The sequence below is a fragment of the Octopus bimaculoides genome, chromosome 1 (assembly GCF_046866305.1).
Source record: "Octopus bimaculoides isolate indiv1 chromosome 1, ASM4686630v1, whole genome shotgun sequence".
NCBI classification, from domain to species: domain Eukaryota; kingdom Metazoa; phylum Mollusca; class Cephalopoda; order Octopoda; family Octopodidae; genus Octopus; species Octopus bimaculoides.
The window spans coordinates 114,260,158-114,281,870 of record NC_142928.1 but is presented as its reverse complement, the minus strand read 5'-3'; the positions used below and the strand labels follow the sequence as shown (position 1 = coordinate 114,281,870).

At 37.4% G+C, this 21,713-nt stretch overlaps 1 protein-coding gene across 1 annotated transcript in view; it reads right to left on the bottom strand.

The window, feature by feature from the left end:
* The window catches only part of LOC106876453 (dynein beta chain, ciliary), an 855,334-nt gene that overhangs the window by 417,020 nt on the left and 416,601 nt on the right, over positions 1-21,713 (bottom strand). The window contains exon 28 of the mRNA XM_089350837.1: positions 8,907-9,063. Within this exon, the coding sequence (XP_089206963.1) occupies positions 8,907-9,063 (157 nt within the window). The remainder of the gene's footprint in view (positions 1-8,906; positions 9,064-21,713) is intronic.

Here is a 21,713-nt window from a genome sequence, read left to right as displayed (position 1 = left end):
TACAATTAAGAGCCCTCTCTACTCGCTGGCGGTAACCCGCCCTCCCACCCCCTCCACCGGAAGTTCATTCGTCTGTCATCCCACCCCCTCCACCGGAAGTTCATTCCTGTCATCCCACCCCCTCCATCGGAAGTTCATTCCTCTGTCATCCCACCCCCTCCACCGGAAGTTCATTCCTCTGTCATCCCACCCCCTCCACCGGAAGTTCATTCCTCTGCCATCCCACCCCCTCCACCGGAAGTTCATTCCTCTGTCATCCCACCCCCTCCACCGGAAGTTCATTCCTCTGTCATCCCACCCCTCCACCGGAAGTTCATTCCTCTGTCATCCCACCCCCTCCACCGGAAGTTCATTCCTCTGCCATCCCACCCCCTCCACCGGAAGTTCATTCCTCTGTCATCCCACCCCCTCCACCGGAAGTTCATTCCTCTGTCATCCCACCCCTCCACCGGAAGTTCATTCCTCTGTCATCCCACCCCCTCCACCGGAAGTTCATTCCTCTGTCATCCCACCCCCTCCACCGGAAGTTCATTCCTCTGTCATCCCGCCCCCTCCACCGGAAGTTCATCCCTTTGTCATCCTGTCAACCTCGGCTGTCTCCCGGAACCCATCTAGTGGCCTTGGCCATCCTCTCCCCTACCTTTGGGTAGCGCATTAAGGTTGAGAAATGTTTGCAGGTTGTAGGTAATGTTTTGCTTATGAATTCTTCCAATTGCAAGTTTTCTTTTCAGGTACACGACACTGCTTTTCCCCTTCCCAGGCTACAGGCCCACACCCCCAACACCCATACTGTTAGGATTGGCACTCTCAACGTCGGCACGCTGAAAGGTAGATCTGGTGAAATTGTTGAGATGCTTGAACGGAGATGCGTAGATATGTGCTGCATCCAGGAAGTAAGATGGAGAGGAGGTTCTGCAAGGTTCCTCACAGGCAAAGAACACAGGTACAAGATTTTCTGGGCAGGGAACACTGACGGGGTCGGGGGCGTAGGAATACTTCTAGCGGAGAAATGGGTGGATAAGGTAATCGAGGTCGTTAGAGTAAGTGACAGAGTACTTAAGATCAGACTAGTGCTTCATCATAGATTAGCTACTGTCATCTCAGCCTATGCACCTCAACCTGGGCTACCAGATGGTCTGAAAGACCAATTCTATGACACCCTCTTGCAAACTACCTCGTCGACGAGTGACAGGGACCTTCTCTTTGTGGCTGGAGACTTCAACGGTCATGTCGGACGTCGTGCTGGGGGCTTCCATGGCATACATGGAGGCTATGGCTTCGGTTCCCGCAACGAGGAGGGAACCAGACTGCTGGAGTTCTGTGATGCAACCAATCTTATGGTCTGCAATACCAACTTCAGGAAACCTGCCAGTCACCTAGTCACCTACCGCTCCGGCAGACACTCTAGCCAAATCGACTACATCCTCGCCAGAAATAGGGAAAGAGGGCGGCTTATAAATGCCAAAACCTACCCTGGCGAAGAATGTACCCCACAACATAGATTAGTAGTTAGCGACTTTGGGATCAAGGCAAAATGGGTGCCCAGAATTAGACAGGCTTGGAGAAGAAGGGTGTGGAAGCTTAAAGACCCTGCAAACGGACAGAGACTTAGAGACAAGTTACTTGAAGCATTTAACGAAATAGAAGGGGATATAGCATCATACAACGTGGAAGACAATTGGAGATTTCTGCGGGACAACCTGTTGAAAGCCACCGACCAGATTTGTGGGTGGTGTAAGGTCCCCTCCCAACCCAGAGTAACGTGGTGGTGGAACAAGGAGGTAGACAGGGCTATTAGACAAAAGAAACAAGCTTGGAAGGACTGGAAGAACGGTGGTAGCAGGGAATTGTACCAATGTGCCAGAAGGGAGGCTAGGCGACAGGTTTATTTAGCCAGAGGGGAAGCAGATAAGGAAAGATTTGCCAATGTTCTGCGCCGTGAGGACCAAAGACTCGAGGTATTTCGGGTTGCAAGACAGTGTAGGAGAGAGAATAGTGATGTTGTAGGAGAGAAATGTGTTCGCATGGATGATGGTACGCTTGCATTAAATGAGGATGCAAAGAAAGAGGTCTGGAGATGCCACTACGATAGATTGCTTAATAAAGAGAATGAATGGGAGAAAGAGAGCCTGCCTTATGTCGACCCAATAGAGGGACCAGCTATCCGAGTTGATAGTACCAGGGTAGATAAAGCAATTAAGAGTATGAAGACCGGGAAAGCCCCCGGCCCATCAGGAATCACTGCAGAGATGCTCAAAATATCTGGCAGTGTTGGCTATAGCCTAGTCACCCGTATTACGAACCAGGTGATACACGAAGGAGTCATACCCTATGACTGGTGTAGCAGCATCATAGTCAACTGCTACAAAGGTAAAGGGGACGCTTTAGATACAAATAATTACAGAGGCATCAAGCTGTTAGATCAGGTTATGAAAGTTACAGAGAGGGTCATAGCCCAACTAATTAGGGAGCGAATCAATTTAGATGAGATGCAGTTTGGGTTCGTGCCAGGTAAAAGCACTACTGATGCCTTATTTCTAGTGAGACAGTTGCAAGAGAAATACCTAGCCAAGGATAAACCTCTGTACCTGGCTTTCGTTGACATGGAGAAAGCCTTTGACAGGGTCCCCCGATCCCTTATCTGGTGGTCAATGAGGAAACTTGGGATAGAAGAATGGCTAGTGAGAGCTGTGCGAGCCATGTACAGAGATGCGGCCAGTAAGGTGAGGGTTGGAAATGAGTACAGCAATGAATTCCGGGTAGAGGTAGGGGTCCACCAAGGTTCCGTCCTCAGCCCCCTATTATTTACCATAGTCCTCCAGGCAATCACAGAGGAGTTCAAGACAGGTTGCCCCTGGGAGCTCCTCTATGCTGATGACCTTGCCCTAATTGCGGAGTCACTATCAGAACTAGAGAAGTTTCAGGTGTGGAAGCAAGGTCTAGAATTGAAGGGCCTTAGAGTCAACCTAGCTAAAACCAAAATCCTAATAAGTAGGAAGGTAGATAAAACACAAACCCCTTCAGGTAGATGGCCCTGCTCAGTATGTAGAAAAGGAGTAGGTAGTAACTCTATAAGATGTACCCGGTGCAAGCTATGGACACATAAGAGGTGCAGCAACATCAAAGGCAGGTTAACTAGCAAGTTAGTTTTTGTTTGTGGCAGATGTTCAGGTGCAATAAAGACTGCAAACAAACAGGAAACAACTTCTATCTCATTCCAGGGTGAAAAACTAGAGGTAGTCGATAGCTTCCGCTATCTGGGCGACCAAGTTAGTAGTGGGAGTGGGTGCGCTGAAAGTGTAGCTGCTAGAATAAGAATAGCCTGGGCAAAGTTTAGAGAGCTCTTACCCCTGCTGGCGACAAAGGGACTCTCACTCAGAGTAAAAGGCAGACTGTATGACACATGCGTACGAACAACCATGCTACATGGCAGTGAAACATGGGCTGTAACTGCTGAGGACATACGTAAGCTCGCAAGGAATGAAGCCAGTATGCTCCGTTGGATGTGTAATGTCAATGTGAATACCCGTCAGAGTGTAAGTATCTTGAGAGAAAAGCTGAACATTAGAAGCATCAGTTGTGGTGTGCAAGAGAGACGATTGCGCTGGTATGGACATGTGGTGAGAATGGAGGAGGATAGCTGCGTGAAAAAGTGCCACACCCTAACAGTTGAGGGAACCCGTGGAAGAGGTAGGCCCAGGAAGACCTGGGCTGAGGTGGTGAGGCAAGACCTTCGTACATTGGGCCTCACCGAGGCGATGACTACGGACCGAGACCTTTGGAAATGGGCTGTGCGTGAGAAGACCCGGCAAGCCAAGTAAGATCGTTGCCAGTGCCCCTGGACTGGTTCTTGTGCGGGTGGCACATGAGATGCACCATTTTGAGCGTGGCCGTTGCCAGTACCGCCTGACTGGCTCCTGTAGGATTTTCGAGCGAGATCGTTGCCAGTGCCCCTGGACTGGCTTGTGCGGGTGGCACATAAAAGACACCATTTCGAGCGTGGCCGTTTTCGTGCGGGTGACACGTAAAAGCACCCACTACACTCTCTGAGTGGTTGGCGTTAGGAAGGGCATCCAGCTGTAGAAACTCTGCCAAATCAGACTGGAGCCTGGTGTTGCCATCCGGTTTCACCAGTCCTCAGTCAAATCGTCCAACCCATGCTAGCATGGAAAGCGGACGTTAAACGATGATGATGATGATGATGATGATCCTTTATATTGAACACTCAATATTTCATCTACATTCAATACTTTATTTCATGGTGCCATCCATTTTTATTTTATTTTATATTATATATTGTATATTATATTATATATTGTATATTCCATATTCTATACCCCACATTAGTTCTGCAGGAATATAAATAAAACATAAAAAACAGACAGTGTTGGAACTCTTTTAAGCAAAATAATATATTCCTCTATACACAATCATACAAAAAAATCCACCTTTTTTGGTATTTATTTTTACTCGCATATATATATATATATATATATATATATATATATATATATATATATATATATATATATATATATATATATATATATGTGTGTGTGTGTGAGAGATTTCGATTTAAAACTGAACCCAAATCTCTCAGCTCACAACTCGACCTCAGAGGAAAATGTTTCCCACGGTCAAAAGTTTAGTTTCCCAGCAAAAGACCACACATTCAAAACTAAGGAAATTCACCATAGATAACATATGTCAAGGAAAATGTTTGCCTAAAATTAACGGCCAAAACACTTGACCTTCGACACCATAAATCAAGGGAACGCTAGCCAGACAGAGCTTGACTTGTCAGTGCTGTGACCACACAAATAGAGCAACATTTCGGCCAAGAGCAAAGAGTTGGTGGCACAGCCGCATACGCTATGCTACGCAAGAACAATCTTCTGTCTAATTAAGACGTCTTTGACTGCTGACTACTACTACTAATCTAAGAGCACACATCACTAGAACAACAGCTATACAAATAAGGTTCTTTTGCACACATGCTTTGTCTTGCCAAACATACGAAAACACATAGATACACAAACAACAATTTATACATCACAAATACTGCAACTGCATTTGTTTCTTTTAAACATTTTTTCATTTAGTATTGTTTACCTACTGTGATATATCAAATGTTACCATTTTAATAAATAACTTATAACGCATTCTAAAAGTTTTGTCAACTTAATGTTCTACACCACATTCAACCAATTCTACACCTGTTTATAAACAAGAGAGACACCAAAACAGTATAGTCAGCAAACACGTAAATTGAACATCAGCTTCCTCCATGACAGAATCCAAAAACATTATATATATATATATATCGGCCGTCTTCTAGCGTGTAGAAATTGCCTGTTAGAGGTAATTTCTCTTATATTTTATATTGATTATTTATATGTATAAATATATATATATATATATATATCACCATCATCATTGTTTAACGTCTTCTTTCCATGCTAGCATGGATTGGACGATTTGACTGAGGACTGGCAAACCAGAAGGCTGCATCAGGCTCCAATCTGATCTAGCAGAGTTGGATGCCCTTCCTAACGCCAACCACTCTGAGAGTGTAGTGGGTGCTTTTACGTGCCACCAGCACGAGGGCCAGTCAGGCAGTACTGGCAATGGCCACACTCAAAATGGTGTTTTTTACATGCCACCTGCACTGGCAACGACCTCGCTTGAATGTTTTTTCACATGCCACCAGAACAAGTGCCAGTAAGGTGATGCTGATAACGATCACACTTGAATTGTGCTCTTTACGTGCCACCAGCATGGAAGCCAATCAGCTGCTCTGGCAACAATCACACTTGGATGGTGCTCTTAGCGCTCCACTAGCATGGGTGCCAGTGATCGAATTTGCGAATTTGATTCGATTTCGATTTCACTTGCCTCAACAGGTCTTCGCAAGCAGAGTTTAGTGTCCAATGAAGGAAGGTATGCATAAGTGGGCTGGTTACACACCTAGCATAGGCTACAGATTATGGTCTCACTTGACATGCCAGGTCTTCTCATGCACTGCATAGTTCCAAACGTCTCGGTCACTAGTCATTTCTTTGGTGAGGCCTAATGTTTGAAGGTCATGCTTCACCACCTCATCCCAGGTCTTCCTGGGTCTACCTCTTCCACAGGTTCCCTCAATTGCTAGGCTGTGGCACTTTTTCACACAGCTATCCTCATCCATTCTCACCACATGACCATACCAGTGCAATCGTTTCTCTTGCACACCACATCTGATGCTTCTTAGGTCCAACTTTTCTCTCAAGGTACTTACACTCTGTCGAGTATGCACAATGACATTACACATCCAGTGGAGCATACTGGCTTCATTTCTTGTGAGCTTACACATGTCCTCAGCAGTCACGGCCCATGTTTCACTGCCATGTAGCATAGCTGTTCATTCACATGCATCACACAGTCTGCCTTTTACTCTGAGTGAGAGGACTTTTGTCGCCAGCAGAGGTAAGAGCTCTCTGAACTTTGCCCAGGCTATTCTTATTCTAGCAGCTACACTTTCAGCACACCCTCCCTTGCTACTGACTTGGTCACCTAGGTAACGGAAGCTATCAACTACTTCTAGTTTTTCTCCCTGGAATGTGGCGGAAGTTGTTCTCTGCACATTTTCAGTGCTTATTGCTCCTGAGCATCTCCCACATACAAAAACTATCTTCTCAGTTAGCATTCCTTTGATATTGCTGCACCTCTTATGTGTCCATAGCTTAAACTAGGTACTTCTTATAGAGTTTCTACCTACGCCTTTTCTATAGATCGAGCAGAGATTTGTGTTTTGTCTACCTTCCTACTTATTAGGACTTTGGTTTTAGCTAGGTTGACTCTAAGGCCCTTCGGTTCTAGTCTTTGCTATCACACCTGAAACTTCTCCTCTAGTTCTGATAGTGACTCAGCAATTAGAGCAAGGTCGTCAGCATAGAGGAGCTCCCAGGGGCACCCTGTCTTGAATTCCTCTGTTATCGCCTGGAGGACTATATAAATATATATATATAAATATTTTATTTAAAAGCAGCAGAAATATAATAAAAGCTGTTACTTAGAGTTTCATGTTTCCATTCATTTGTTCAGTTTTGTTAAAATAAAACAGAAATAACGATATGATCAAACCTAGTTAAAGGATACATCTTTAAAAATGGATTTGTTTCATTGATCCTTTCAATTAACGGTCTTAAGCATGCAATGAACAAAATAAGAGAATTCGATATATATTCATCATATTATAAAAATAGAGGAAAACCTTAAATCAAAGAGCGGATTCAAAATACATATTGCAAATAATTATATACAAAATACAATTCAATTAATACATCAAAAATTAAAATTAAAATTAAAATTTTCATATTGCATTACATAGATATATTACAATAGTATATACGCATACTAAACCATCAATATACATGTATACATCAAGACACACAGATGGATGTACACAGACTACATACATATACAGACATATATATATGTAAGACATAAATATACACACAAATACACAACTCATGCTAGCATGGAAAGCGGATGTTAAATGATGATGATGATGATGATGATATACATATGTACGCAATCATGCTTGTATACAAAAATTACTTGGTGTATACATATAGATGAGAAGTGAATTTTAAAACGCAGAGAGGGGGAAAGAAAAAGAAAAGGAGTGATCTTAGATGTAACAGTTAGCATGAGAAAGAAGTGAGTGAGAGGAGGGGAGAGAAGTGCAAAGTTAAAGGACTCTATACAAGTAACAAATAGGGGGAGAAAAAATACTTTCCATAAGGAAAGGAAAAGAAAGAAAGAAAGATAGGTGGCTGAATATGTGTAATGATTGTACACAAAAGAAAATTACATATACATGTGTATACAAAAGTGTATATTAGCATAAATACACATTTTAGATGTATGTATATGTACAAGTATAAACATATATGCTTACTTACACATATATATAGACACATACATACGAATACATATGCATGCCAACAATACAAACATCCACATAAAAACATGTCTAGGTCCTGACGCATATATACAAACAACATTTTATAAAAAAATTGCTGAGTGCATAATAATAAAATTCAGATAAAAGACATGCAAAATAGAACACCCTATATCGAATTATCTATAAATTAAACGATTAAAATGGGTTTATAAAATACAATAAAATGAAATAAAATAAAAGTAGAATCTTAAACAAGAAAATAATATAACAGTCTTGTGTATTCATGTATGTGTGTAAATATATTTCATTAAGTTGTGGCACGTAAAAGCACCCACTACACTCTCGGAGTGGTTGGCATTAGGAAGGGCATCCAGCTGTAGAAACACTGCCAGATCAGATTGGAACCTGGTGCAGCCAGTCCTCAGTCAAATCGTCCAACCCATGCTAGCATGGAAAGCGGATGTTAAACGATGATGATGATGTTGTATTTAATTTTCTAGTTTTCTTCAAAAACAAATTCTAGTATTTCAGTTTATTTTATCTTTATGGAACACCTGTTCTTCAGTGCATTAAATTCAACTGATAATCTAGTAATGTACACAATTCTTTTATATTAAAATTTTGTTGCATACCCAATTGAATATTAGCTGATGACTCATTTTCTATGGTGATGATTAAACAAAATTTAAATATCTTTATATTTTACTTGGTTTACCTGAATTTTCCTGTAATTAGAGTCACTTTAAGACAAAAGTTATGCAATGGAATTGATTAAGAACCCTTTCTTCAATTATGTTCCAAATATCACATTAATATGTCGATAAGTAAAAAAGTTACAATTGTTTAATGAAACTAGTCTAAATTCATGATTATTTTAGAATTTAATTGAAATTCATGAGGGTGTATTTTGGTCAGAAATATAGTAACGAAAGGGTTAATACCAACAGCTAATACTCACCTTATAGTCCATTTGCTCAGAGCAGTTGAAAACATATACCATGATTCCTAATGCTCTTCCTAAATCTTTAGTTGTTTCTGTCTTACCAGTACCAGCTGGACCAGCAGGGGCACCACTCATGATAAGGTGAAGAGACTGAGTTAATGTTATGTAACATCTGTAAAAACAATGGTGAAATATTTTTAGGAGTTATCTATTCAATCTGTTTTTCATTGATCTCAAATTCATGAATTCAAGCCTGCCAAAGACTGTACCTCTAAACATTGGCACATTAGTAAGCTTGACAGAAAAAATAAGTACAGACACGTAAAACAGTTTATTGAACAATACATGTGAAGAGATTTGTATACTAATTCTATCAAGTCAAACAATCCCATACTCTGTCATTGGTTCCCTTCTTGAGTAATACACATATGTCTAAATTGACATAAAATTGATGTAAACAGAAAATAAAGTTGTTTTCCCATTTAGCTACAAAAGATATTTTCCCTCAAGCAGACTTGTAGGCAAATGCATTCTAGCTTTGTCTAATGGGATCTGGCAGATATTCTGAGAAGGTTGAACAATCAAAGAACAGCTAGCTCCTTTATTGGTGAAGAGATTTGGTTGTTATTTCCAGCAGGTTGAACAATCCCATAAACTTTCCCTCATTGGCTCCCACCTATTAGAAAAGATGAACAGGTAGAGTCAAGTTACAAAACTCTTTCCTCCAGTATTTAATTTCATTGGTTAGATTTGAAGTCAAATACCAAAAAAAAAAAAAAACATATAACCTAGCTCTCTAGCCACAATATTCTTTCACTACCCAAGCAATAACAATTCATTCCTTTAGCATATGATAAAGTTTTTTTAATCTTTTTTTAGTGCATGGTAACCCCATGATTGACCAGAAGGAGGGAGTCAAGATCTTTGCTACCAAGAGAGGCTTTTTTATACATCAGGGAAAGACTTGCAAGAAGAGGGCAGAGCAGTGTGGATCATCTGATTATAAAACACATAGCAAATCATCACTGGAAGCAAACCACAGTAGATCAATAAATGCTACAGCAAGAGCTCTTCTCACGAGGAAACTACAGGTTATGAGACTGATGCATAATTTAATGCTCACAAGAAACTGAGGCTAGTGAGAAAGTAAAATATAAAGAGTTTGAAAAGTATGTAAAGCTTTATATGAAATGATAGGATCCTCAGTAGAGAAACTAGTGATGCTATCCAGTTCAATATAAAACACAGGAATTGGTAAAAGGAAAGAGTGGAACAAGCAAGAGGAACAGGAAAATGAAACTATTGAGGATGGAGAAGAAAAGCTTAAGAAAGCAATGGAAGATGAAAAACTTGATCTCACACTACTGTTTGAGAATTTGAAAAGAAAATGCTGGTTTGTGCAATGAAATATCTGCTGATATGAGTGAAGAAAAGAAAACAAAAGGACTTGTGAACAGTTTTTGAAGAACCCATATGAGGTGACAAAGAATCTGTTCACTAAATCAAATAGTGGTACTTTATCATGCACAAAAGAAGAACTGGATACTCACATCAAAGAAACCCACAACAATCCAAACTGTAATCAGCAACTATCACCTATAAATGGACTGATGCATCTTTTAGAACTGATGCCAAATTTCAGATTAGAGACATCAAGGAGAAAGAGGTAAATGTGTTCGTGAGAAAAGCCAGTGCTCCAGGAGGTGGTGGAATCTCATATAAGGTATATTAGTACTGCAAGCATCTACGAAAGAAGTTTTTTGTCCTGCTCCAATAGCTTTGGTGTAAAGAGGCTCTAGTGGAGGATTGATGTAATGCAGAAGGCACATACCTTCCAAAGGAAGCCAATGCAGAGACTATAAAACAGTTTAGACAGATATTCTTATTGAACATGAATGACAGTTTTGCAAAAAAAACAGTGCCATACCTACAGAGTAATGGTTGTTGGCACTCCGTTGCTTACGACGACGAGGGTTCCAGTCGATCCAATCAATGGAACAGCCTACTCGTGAAATTAACGTGCAAGTGGCTGAGCACTCCACAGACACATGTACCCTTAACGTAGTTCTCGGGAATATTCAGCGTGACACAGTGTGAAAAGGATGACCCTTTGAATTACAGTCACAACAGAAACAGGAAGTAAGAGTGAGAGAAAGTTGTGGTGGTAGAGTACAGCAGGGTTCGCCACCATCCCCTGCCGGAGCCTCGTGGAGCTTTAGGTGCTTTCGCTCAATAAACACAATGCCCAGTCTGGGAATCGAAACCGCGATCCTATGACCGCAAGTCCGCTGCCCTAACCACTGGGCCATTGCGCCTCCACAGAGTAATGGATATATGGATGAATCTGTTCAAAAGGCCAGAATCTTTAGAATCACAGGATGTATTGAGCATTCCTTTTCAATTTGGAAAGCAATACAGGATGCTAAATAAGAACAAAACATGTCTGAACATGGTATGGCTTGATCTATCTGATGCATATGGCTCAGTGCCACATGAATAGCTGATGAGAACCATGGAACACTTCCACATACTGAAGAAGGTGATAAAATTAATGAAGAAATATTAGGCCAGTTTTGAGATGAGATTTATACCTGGTAACTTCACAACAGATTGGCACTGCCTGGAGATTGGCATTGTGGCTGGCTGCACAATATCAGTCACATGGTCTATCCTAGTCATGGAGATGATTTTAAAAACAACAGACTTGTCAGAACAAGTGGCCCATATTTAGTCACCTAAGAGGCCTTCATGGATGATCTGATACTGCTGTTAATTAGATAAGTGGGTTATGCAGAATACCCTGTCAAGGCTAGATGAGCTGCTAAAGTGGTTTAAAATGTAGTTCAGAACAAGGTCGTACAGTCTGACAGTTATTAGGGGAATGCAGAAAGAAGTGAAATTTAAAATAGCATGACAAGGTATTCTAAAAGTCAAGAACAAACCAGCTAAGAGTTTAGAGCATGCATACACTGGAGCATTGTCAGATAGAAGTTGTGGGATGCAGATTATGAAGCAAGCTGAGGATGGACTAATGGGTCAAACTGATGGTTCAAAGTATAAAATATGGTGTCTACAATTTGGCTTATATCCACACCTTTTGTGCCACTATTAATATACAAGATAGTACTGTCATGGGTTAAAATTATTCAGCAAAAGTGTTATGTGATCATTAGGAAGTGGCTAGGTCTACCTCAAATAGTGAACTGCTCAGCTCTTTATTACAAAAGAGGCTCATTACAATTACCGCTGGTGTCAGTTGTCAAAATTTATAAAGTGGGGAAGGTACAAATAGTGATGATACTAAGAGAGTTGAAGGATAGAAAAATAAGGCATAATCCACTAGATGTAAAAACAACCATGAAGCTAAGGGCAGAAACTGATGACCTCTTTTCAGTTACTCACTAAGAGGTGCCATGTAAATTGATTGGAAGGGACTTGAATTTGGCTTGGATCAGTTCAGGCTATTTTCAAGTATGATGCAGAGCAAATACAAATTTTTTGTTAGTAACAGTGTCAAGGCAAAAGAAACAGACAAAAGAGCTTCATTTGATTCAATGTTCTCAACAAGGTCAGATGTCAAGATGGGAGGAAAACATAATTGAGAGAAAAATAAGTTGGAATGAACAATGGAAATGAAGTAAATCATGTCTGAAGTTTTTGATTTGTACAAACCTAGTGAGATGGCATGCATCAAAAAGTGATAAATGCAGATGTGGAGAAAGTAGGTACACTGAATCTGCTTTTTAAGATCTTTTTCAATGATGCAAAGAACCAAATTGTTTTAATCAACAGTGGTAAGAAACCATAGAAGAAACCTGCTACAGATTTCATTGCCTTCATACATTGAGGACAGCAGATCTATTTGAAGAAGAAATTTCCTGTGAATGATGGAAAGTGGAATAACTGTTGTGAGGTGGCTGCAGATTTATCAGGATGACAAGAATTCTACCCATTCTAGTTACAAAGAAACCAGATATTATCATATGGTGTGAGAAAAAGAAAGTAGTAAATCTGATTGAGTTAACAGTTTCTCATGAAAATTACATGGACACTGCTCAGACTCAAAAGATCAACCATTATAAACACCTCAAGGAATGTAAAGATGTAGGATAGAAAGAAGAACATTATCTGATCAAAGTTGAATGTAGAGGATTCATTGGAAACAGTTTGAAGCAATGGTTGTGATCACTAGGTTTAACTCATTGTAAAGCAGAACCATCATCAGTGATATTCAGGCTACAGTGGAGAATGCAAGCCACTGGATTTGGTTAAAGAAAGATGAGAAATGGCTAGAAGAATACTGAGTAGGAATCAGCTGATCTAGCAAGCAGGGCCTCATCCCAGGGAGTGGGTGAACAGTGTGCAATAATGCTGTCAAGAGGAAGACCTTGAAATGACATGCATTCTCTCATGATGACTCCATATGCCTGCTAGTATCCTGTATGCAGATCTTTGTTGTTGAGTGTTCCCATTTGATGCTGAAGCTTGAATAAAGCTTTTGTTAGTGAAAGCATTCTAATTTTTGGATGTTGTGATGATATAGAGACCTAGTTTTGCAGCCACAGATGTGAACAACTTTGCTATGGTCTACCATCACTTTGGCCTCACAGCAAACATCAAGAAAACCAAGGTCCTTGCATAACCAGCCCCAAATACCATCCTACCAGATTTTGATGTTGCCATCTCTGATACACCTCCCGAAAAGTAGCATTTTCCATATCTAGGCAGGCTTTTGAACTTAACCCTAGGCATTAAGAGTCGCAGATGAAGATTAAGATGGTCTACATCAAAACCCAAAATTGCGATTCAGCTATATATGTTGGGGACTTATCTCCCTTTGTCAGTCATTAAGAGAGTGCTTTTATGGTTTTTGAGTTGTTTTAACTCTTATTTTTAGCAAAAGCGGTGCTAGTCAGTACCCTTTGTCACTTTTGTGACCTGTATTAATTTTGTCTTAAGGTTCTAATTGCTAATAAGCTACCCTTTTAATCTGTAGCTTACACCTTTACTGTTTTGAAAAATCAGCACATGTTTTCAAGGGTTTTTCTTATAAGACTAACAGAGGTAGTTGAGTTTAACTCTAGGTGTTAAGAGTCGCTGATGAGGATTAAGATGGTCTACATCAAAATCTGAAATCGCGATCTTAATCCTCATCAGCGACTCTTAATGCCTAGGGTTTTTACTGTTTTGAAAATCAGTACATGTTTTTAACAGTTTTTCTTATAAGACTGACAGAGATAGTTAAGTTTAAATCCAAAGCATTAAGAGTCTCTAAGGAGGATTAAGATGGTCTTCATCAAAATCCAAAATCGTGATCTGACTATATATACTGGGGACTTACCTCCCTTTGTTAGTCATTAAAATAGTGCTTTTGAATTGTTTTAAGTCTTATTTTTAGCAAAAGCAGTGCTAGTCAGTACCCTCTGTCAGCTTTGTGATCTGTATTAATTTTACCTTTAGGTTCTAATTGCTAATAAGCCTCCCTTTCAATTTATTATATATAAATATACACACACATACATGTATATATACACACACCGAATTTGAATTTAAAAGTACGAGTAGAGCAATGTACACACGATACTCTAAGGTCTAATCTATTATTAATTAGGAAGGTGTAATCTATTATTAATTAGGTTAGGATTATTTCTAAGTTTAAAAATTTCATATATTTCCATAGAACATAATTCACATCCATATCTACTATTTCTATAAGGTTGAGCTTTTCTTATAATTTCCCATTTAAGGCTAAAATTAATACCATTATCTTTTAACTCCCAAATTTTACTTGCTAATGTCGTACTATTAGCCTTATGTCTTAGTCTAAAAGAAGACCTATGGTTATATATTCTGTTTCACATTAATACTACATCCTATGTAAATATAATTCTCGGTTATTGTACTAATAATGCATCTGTACACTACGTTACGGGTGCAACAATTTCCTAATAAGGGACAATGGGACTTATTTCTGAAGTTGTACCTAGTGGTGCTACCAACTCCACCTATATTATTTCTAATATCTCTATTATTATTATTATAATTATTTACACTAACATTATTTATCAATTCCTCAATTCTACTATTAGGTATATATTGATCATTTTCATCATTATTTAACTCGTTTCCTGATGTGCTATCAGTTAGAATTATTCCTCCAACATTAGGCATATTGACATTATATGAACTAGGTCCCAAATTTCTATTATCTTCATTGGAGTTGAGCCTATCATCAACTTCAGTTAGAACCACAACATCATTACTGCTGCATTCTGTTTGTTGGATAAAATTATGGTTGGCAGGACTAAGCATATTATTATTATCCTCATAATTTCTATTGTCGTTGTTATTTTCACTTCTATTTATATAATTATTAGTAGTAAAATTATTGGTATTTGCTAGATTATTATTTGTATTCATATAACCATATCCACTATTTTTAACTTCATTTATTCTAGCTGACCTAATGTTCTTTTTGCTTAACCTAGCTATGATTGTACCTGCATTAGGAAGGGTAGAGTAAGAAATTCGGACTGTATGACAAGAGAAAATTCTACTATATTTGTGGGAAGAAGGGAAATTTTTTTGTAAAATATTCATAAATTTTTTGTAAATATTTGTGGATATTGCACAGTTGAAAGGGATATTTAACCAGATAGAGTTTTTATTTTTTCTCTTAAATTTATTGTGTAGGTGAGTATGGAGTATACTTTGATTACTTTTACTTCCCAGAACAATATTATTATTATGATTGGTAGTTCTTTTTGTTGTGGGACACTTTTTATTTATATCATTAGTTTCGCCATTACTGTCTACTAACACTGGTTTATTACTAGTGTTAGCATGTAGTCTACTATTAAGATGTACTTTATTATTTTTCTTATTAGTTAAATTTTTAGGCATATAGGGTTGCTTTTCATTTGGTCCATTACAACTACTACTTAAGTTATTAGGCTTGTTATAACATCTATGATTATTATTATATTATTATCATTATTATTGTTATTATTATTGTTCAGTAGTTTTATTTTTATAACGTGCTTTCACTTCACTACCGAGCACAGCTCTGTGCGCCTTGGGTATGTGCTGTAGTTTGCTGTGGTGCTCTTATGTTTACTGTATTGAAAGTGTTTTGCGTAGAATGTGTGCAGTACCCAGTAGTGCAATTTTCTGTATGTTATATATATTTGTAAGTCCTGGTGTTTTGTTATGTATTTGTCTGAATATTTTTTTTATTATACCTAAGGCACCTACTCTGATAGGAATTGTTTCTGTTTTTAGATTCCACATTCGAGTTATCTCTATTTCCAGGTCTTTGTATTTTGAAAGTTTTTCCATTTCTTTTAGAGAAACGTTGTCATCTGCTGGTATTGATACATCAATTAGAAAGCATTTTTTTCCTTCATGATCTTTGACAACTATATCTGGTCTAATTGCCTTAATTTCTCTATCTGTGTGTATTGGCATATCCCAGAGTATGGTTGCTTTCTCGTTTTCTGTGACCTTTTCTGGCGTGTGTTTATATTATTATTATTATTATTATTATTATTATTATTATTATTATTATTATCATCTGCATCAAGGAGAGATGTCCTACCAGGACTAAGGAAAGAAATTTTTTGGTCATATCCAGCTTTAGACAAAGCCACATTATAGTAGTTTGAATTAGAATCAAATATATCAATGTTAGAAGATAATCTAGTAATTCTCTCAGAAATACTTTTAACTATAGAATTTAATACATTTGGTGGATGATTGGATAATCTACTTACATATCTAGTAACTTCATTCTCTTTTCTATATGGGTGGTATAATCTAGCTTCTATGTTAAGAGTGGTATCTAAAAAATTTACAATCTTAGTACCATATTCGTAAGTAATATTTAAGTTAAAACTTCTAAAAAATTTTCTAATTTTCTTTCTTATTCTCTCAATGAATGATTTATTATTACTAGGGATGATGAATAAAGCATTATCCCTATATAGACCGCCTTTTAGCTCCGGGATTTCTTTATTTAAGCAATATAAGAGGTAAGCTCCTACTAGATTCGTAATTTCAGCCGAATCGCTCGACCCCATTGGTATATCAAAATTTTCTGGGGTATCGGCTCTAGTCCAGAGCTTGCTATCAAATCAATAATAGCTCTTCTAGCTAACAAAATAATGTCTACTATTTCTATAAGGTTGAGCTTTTCTTATAATTTCCCATTTAAGGCTAAAACTAATACCATTATCCTTTAACTCTCAAATTTTATTTGCTAATGTCATACTATTTGCCTTATGTCTTAGTCTAAAAAAAGACCTATGGTTATATATTCTCTGTTTCAGATTAATGCTACATCCTACATAAATATAATTCTCGGTTATCGTACTTATAATGCATTTGTAAACTACGTTACGGGTGCGACATCGGCCTAATAACAGACAATGGGACTTATTTCTGAAGTTGCACCTAGTGGAGCTTTTTAAATTTTTAAAAAGTAGTTAAAATTAGAAAGATGTGGTATTTCAACTTCTACCATGTTCATCTTGGGCTACTAATTAGCACATATTTAAATTTGAAATTGAACCTTTATAACATATATTTCTTATCTCTTACCTTAACATACAATCTTCTTATGATAACTAAGATTTCAACTTTATCCATGGATGGTATATTTTTTCACACTACTTCTGCTACTGCTGTTAGTTCTTAGTATGTATCTTAATTATTTTTACCCTATGTAGCTTATAAGAATAGGAGGTTTTATAAGTTCTTAATGTTTTTAATTAGTTCTCAAACCTTAAAAATTTTATATTTCATTTTATTCAATACCTGACTCTAAAAGGATCCTTATTATTCCATTATTTCAGGGCTTGTATTGGTAGTGTTCTAGTTATTCTATATTTTGACTTAAATAAATCTAATCCTTATTCCATTAATATTCTGTAATTAGCCCATGTTAGTCTTAAAATAAGTTCTTGACTATATAAGATAGTATAATTAAACTAGTAAACAATTATCATGTTCTCTTTTGGATGTCTTGAATTATTATTGAATTCTTTGTTAATTCTTACCATTCTTTTTTTTTCTTATTAGTTCCTTAAACTTTGATAAACCCATTATTATAAACTATATAAATCCTATATTAATTCTTTACATTATAAAAATAAATGTTATCTCTTATGTGTCTTTCAAATAGTATTATATACATTAGCTTAAATTTTAAATTTTAATATAAATTTTAAAATAATTCAAAATAGTTTCCTGAGTCTAAAATATATATAATATTCTTAAACTTCACACCTTATCTATAGCTTTTGAATTCAAAATTGACATTACTTCAGGGTTTTTGTATGAACTAATTACATTTTTATTATTAACATATTAATTAAGCTAATATTGATATCTATAAATTTCCCATACTTAGTATATGTAAAACAATACTGATGCTTTATTCAGACTAAAGAAAAAGCCCTGTTGACCTAAATGCTTAATGTTTAATTCCCCGACATTATGGTAGCAGTAAAAAAAAACCCAACCTAAAATAGTGTTGCCACTCTGACCAGAGAAACCTTTATAACCATATCCATGTATAATGCTTAGACCTCCCCTTTCCTTAGAAGTGATTGCCCCCTAACCCTTATACTTTGAACCACTAAATAAGAGACAAATAAAATTAGAGACAGTTCGAATTCTACCTAGAATTAATTACTAGCCTGCTAGCCTTGGCTATGTCAAGATGGATTTTTATGTATTCTTCTTCCCACTTAGATTTTAAATGTTGCCACAATAGTAATATGTCTATTCTGCTGTAATTTTCTATATTCTTGTGCAGCTGAAGATTGCTCTACATCTTGCATTTAATGTAATGCTTGCATTACTTAAATAAATGGAGTAGCATGAAACGTGCGTACTGCAATAACCTTTAAAATCCGTGTTGCTTTTTTGATTTTTGATCACCTTGTTTTTTTGGAATTGTTTTGGATAATACCATACTATATTCTGGTGCCTAAACATAAGTACCACATTAAATTTTGAATCTAAATCTTTTATATATATATATATATATATATATATATATATATATATATATATATATTTAAATTTATATATATACATATCTTATCTATAAAAGGTAGAATTTCTCTGTGTGTATGCATGTTTAAAATTTATACATTTACACAATTCCAAATTTAGTGGATGAAAAAATCGGAATTAATATTCTAAATACCATAACTTAGGTCATAGGATCATTTTTGGGTTCAAAATAACTCCTAATTACGAAAACAATCGATAAAACTACATACATAACCATTTCCCCCTCTAATACAATCTAATTTCGTCTTTCTAATATCATTACAAATTGTTTCAACTGCTACTTTCTCTTATGAACCTTTACAAACAATCCAAGAAAAAAGACAAAGAAAGGAAGGAGAAAGAGTGAAAGTCAAATAAACAGACAGACTACCAATCCTATGTAAATACACACATATATCTACATATATATATGTACCTATGGTTACCAATGACCTCATTCTAATTGGCGGGAATTGTAAGTTCGTTTTCCATTTCTCATACCGTCCTTCACCAAGATAACAAAAATAAATATAGTGATACATCTTTTTCAAATACGATTCCCTACAAATTGTGAGTTTTTTGAAAATCTTTTAAAAAAACATTTACTTACTTCCATATATGATATAGAGAGAATACACACTAATACATACATACGTACAAATACACACATACATACAAATACCTGTCAATCTTTTTCAAATAAGATCAACATTTATTCCCTACAAACTGTGAGTTTTTTTGAAAATCTTTTTTTAAAACACATTTACTTACTAGCATATTTTTAGAGAGAATACACACTCATACATACATACAAATACACACATACATACAAATACCTGTCAGTTTATTTATCGTTTCTTATCACCCTTTCCCCTTTCAATTTTACTCATACTTTCCAAGACAATTTCTCTGTACAAGTAACTTTCACATCGACAGTCAAATATTTATTCCCTACAAATTGTGAGTTTTTCGAAAATCTTTTTTAAAACACATTTACTGACTACCATATATATAGAGAGAGAATACACACTCATACATACATACATGCATACATACAAATACCTGTCAGTTTATTTATCGTTTCTTATCACCCTTTCCCCTTTCAATTTTACTCATACTTTCCAAGACAATTTCTCTGTACAAGTAACTTTCACATCGACAGTCAAACATTTATTCCCTACAAACTGTGAGTTTTTTGAAAATCTTTTTTAAGACACATTTACTTACTATCATATATATATAGAGAGAGAATACACACTAATACATACATACATACATACAAATACACACATACATACAAATACTTGTCAGTTTATTTATTTATTTGCCCTTTCTTATCACCCTTTCCCCTTTCAATTCTACGCATACTTTCCAAGACAATTTCTCTGTACAAGTAACTTTCACCCTTTCTTTGGGACATGAAATGCCACTGAAAAAGAGAAGTCGCCTCAGTCGCCACACCGCATCAGCACTGGCGCTAAAGGCAATTAGAGCAAACGACTCCTCTGACCACACTCCTTTAAGATTTTCATAGAGTGCCTGATGTTCAGCAGAATGCCAAGCTGCTGAAAGTTTCCAAATGGATTCATACGATGCTGTGTCCAGGGCTACAGCAGGTCTGGAACAAAGGGTGACTCGCCTGGCTAGAAACGCTGCTACTAATGCTGCTTCCAGGCCTTCAGAGGGCCACTCGACTGGCTACAAACGCTGGGGCTACTGCTGCTTCCAGGTTTCCGAACGTTTGGAAGAATGGACGACTCACCTTGCTAGGAACGCTGCTGCTAATGCTGCTTCCAGGGCTTCAGAGGGCCACTCAACAGGCTACAAATGCTGTGGCTACTGCTGCTCCCAGGTCTTCCGAACATTTGGAACAATGGACGACTCACCTTGCTAGGAACGCTGCTGCTATGAACGCTTCCATGGCTTCTGAAGATGGAGATGGGCGGTCCATTACCATTGAAAATGTGGCTTCTGCTACTGCTGCAAAACCTTCTCATGACCAACACGGGCAACGTTCTATGTTGCAGCATAACAGTCAACGGCGAGAAGCTGCATGCAGTGTGACGAGCCCTTACAGGCACCTATAGGCTTTCAAGTATGAGCTCAACTTTAATTACTCCATCCGCGCTGACATAAATATAGGGGAAATGCGCTTCAGTTGCCAATTCTGCAATGCTAAAAAGTGGACTGGGTACCCATAATTAATCCCCCTCTTTCCTCCATAGGGCATCTATTCTGTTTTCACAGAGCAGGAAGTTTTATAACAGCACATCTGCTGCTGTTGGTGGAAAAGGAAGACGCCATATTCACCTGTGAACGTTTTACACACCCTTCCAGGACTACCTACCAAATTTTTACATTTTGAGAATGATAATACAGCCTTTTCAGGGCCACCTCACATTCTATTATTACCCACTTCTGAGAGTGTTGCAATGCTCTTTGCAGGGCTTTCTATCCAGTTGCAAATCAATTAGTTGGGCATAAACTTATATCAATCTTTGCCTCAATTAATTATAATTGAGTAGAATCATTAAGAGTACTTTAAAGCAATTAAGCCCCGAGCAACGCCGGGCATTTCTGCTAGTATATATATAAATATACTAGCAGTATAACCTGACCTTGTCCAGGTGTGACTTATTACGCCATCTACGATAAGTCTTGCTAGGTGAAAATCAACTAAAAAAGAAAGCCTTACAATGAAAAAACACTTATGATGTAAATATGTTCATAATTCAAAAGACGATGAAATTAATAGGGAAAGTC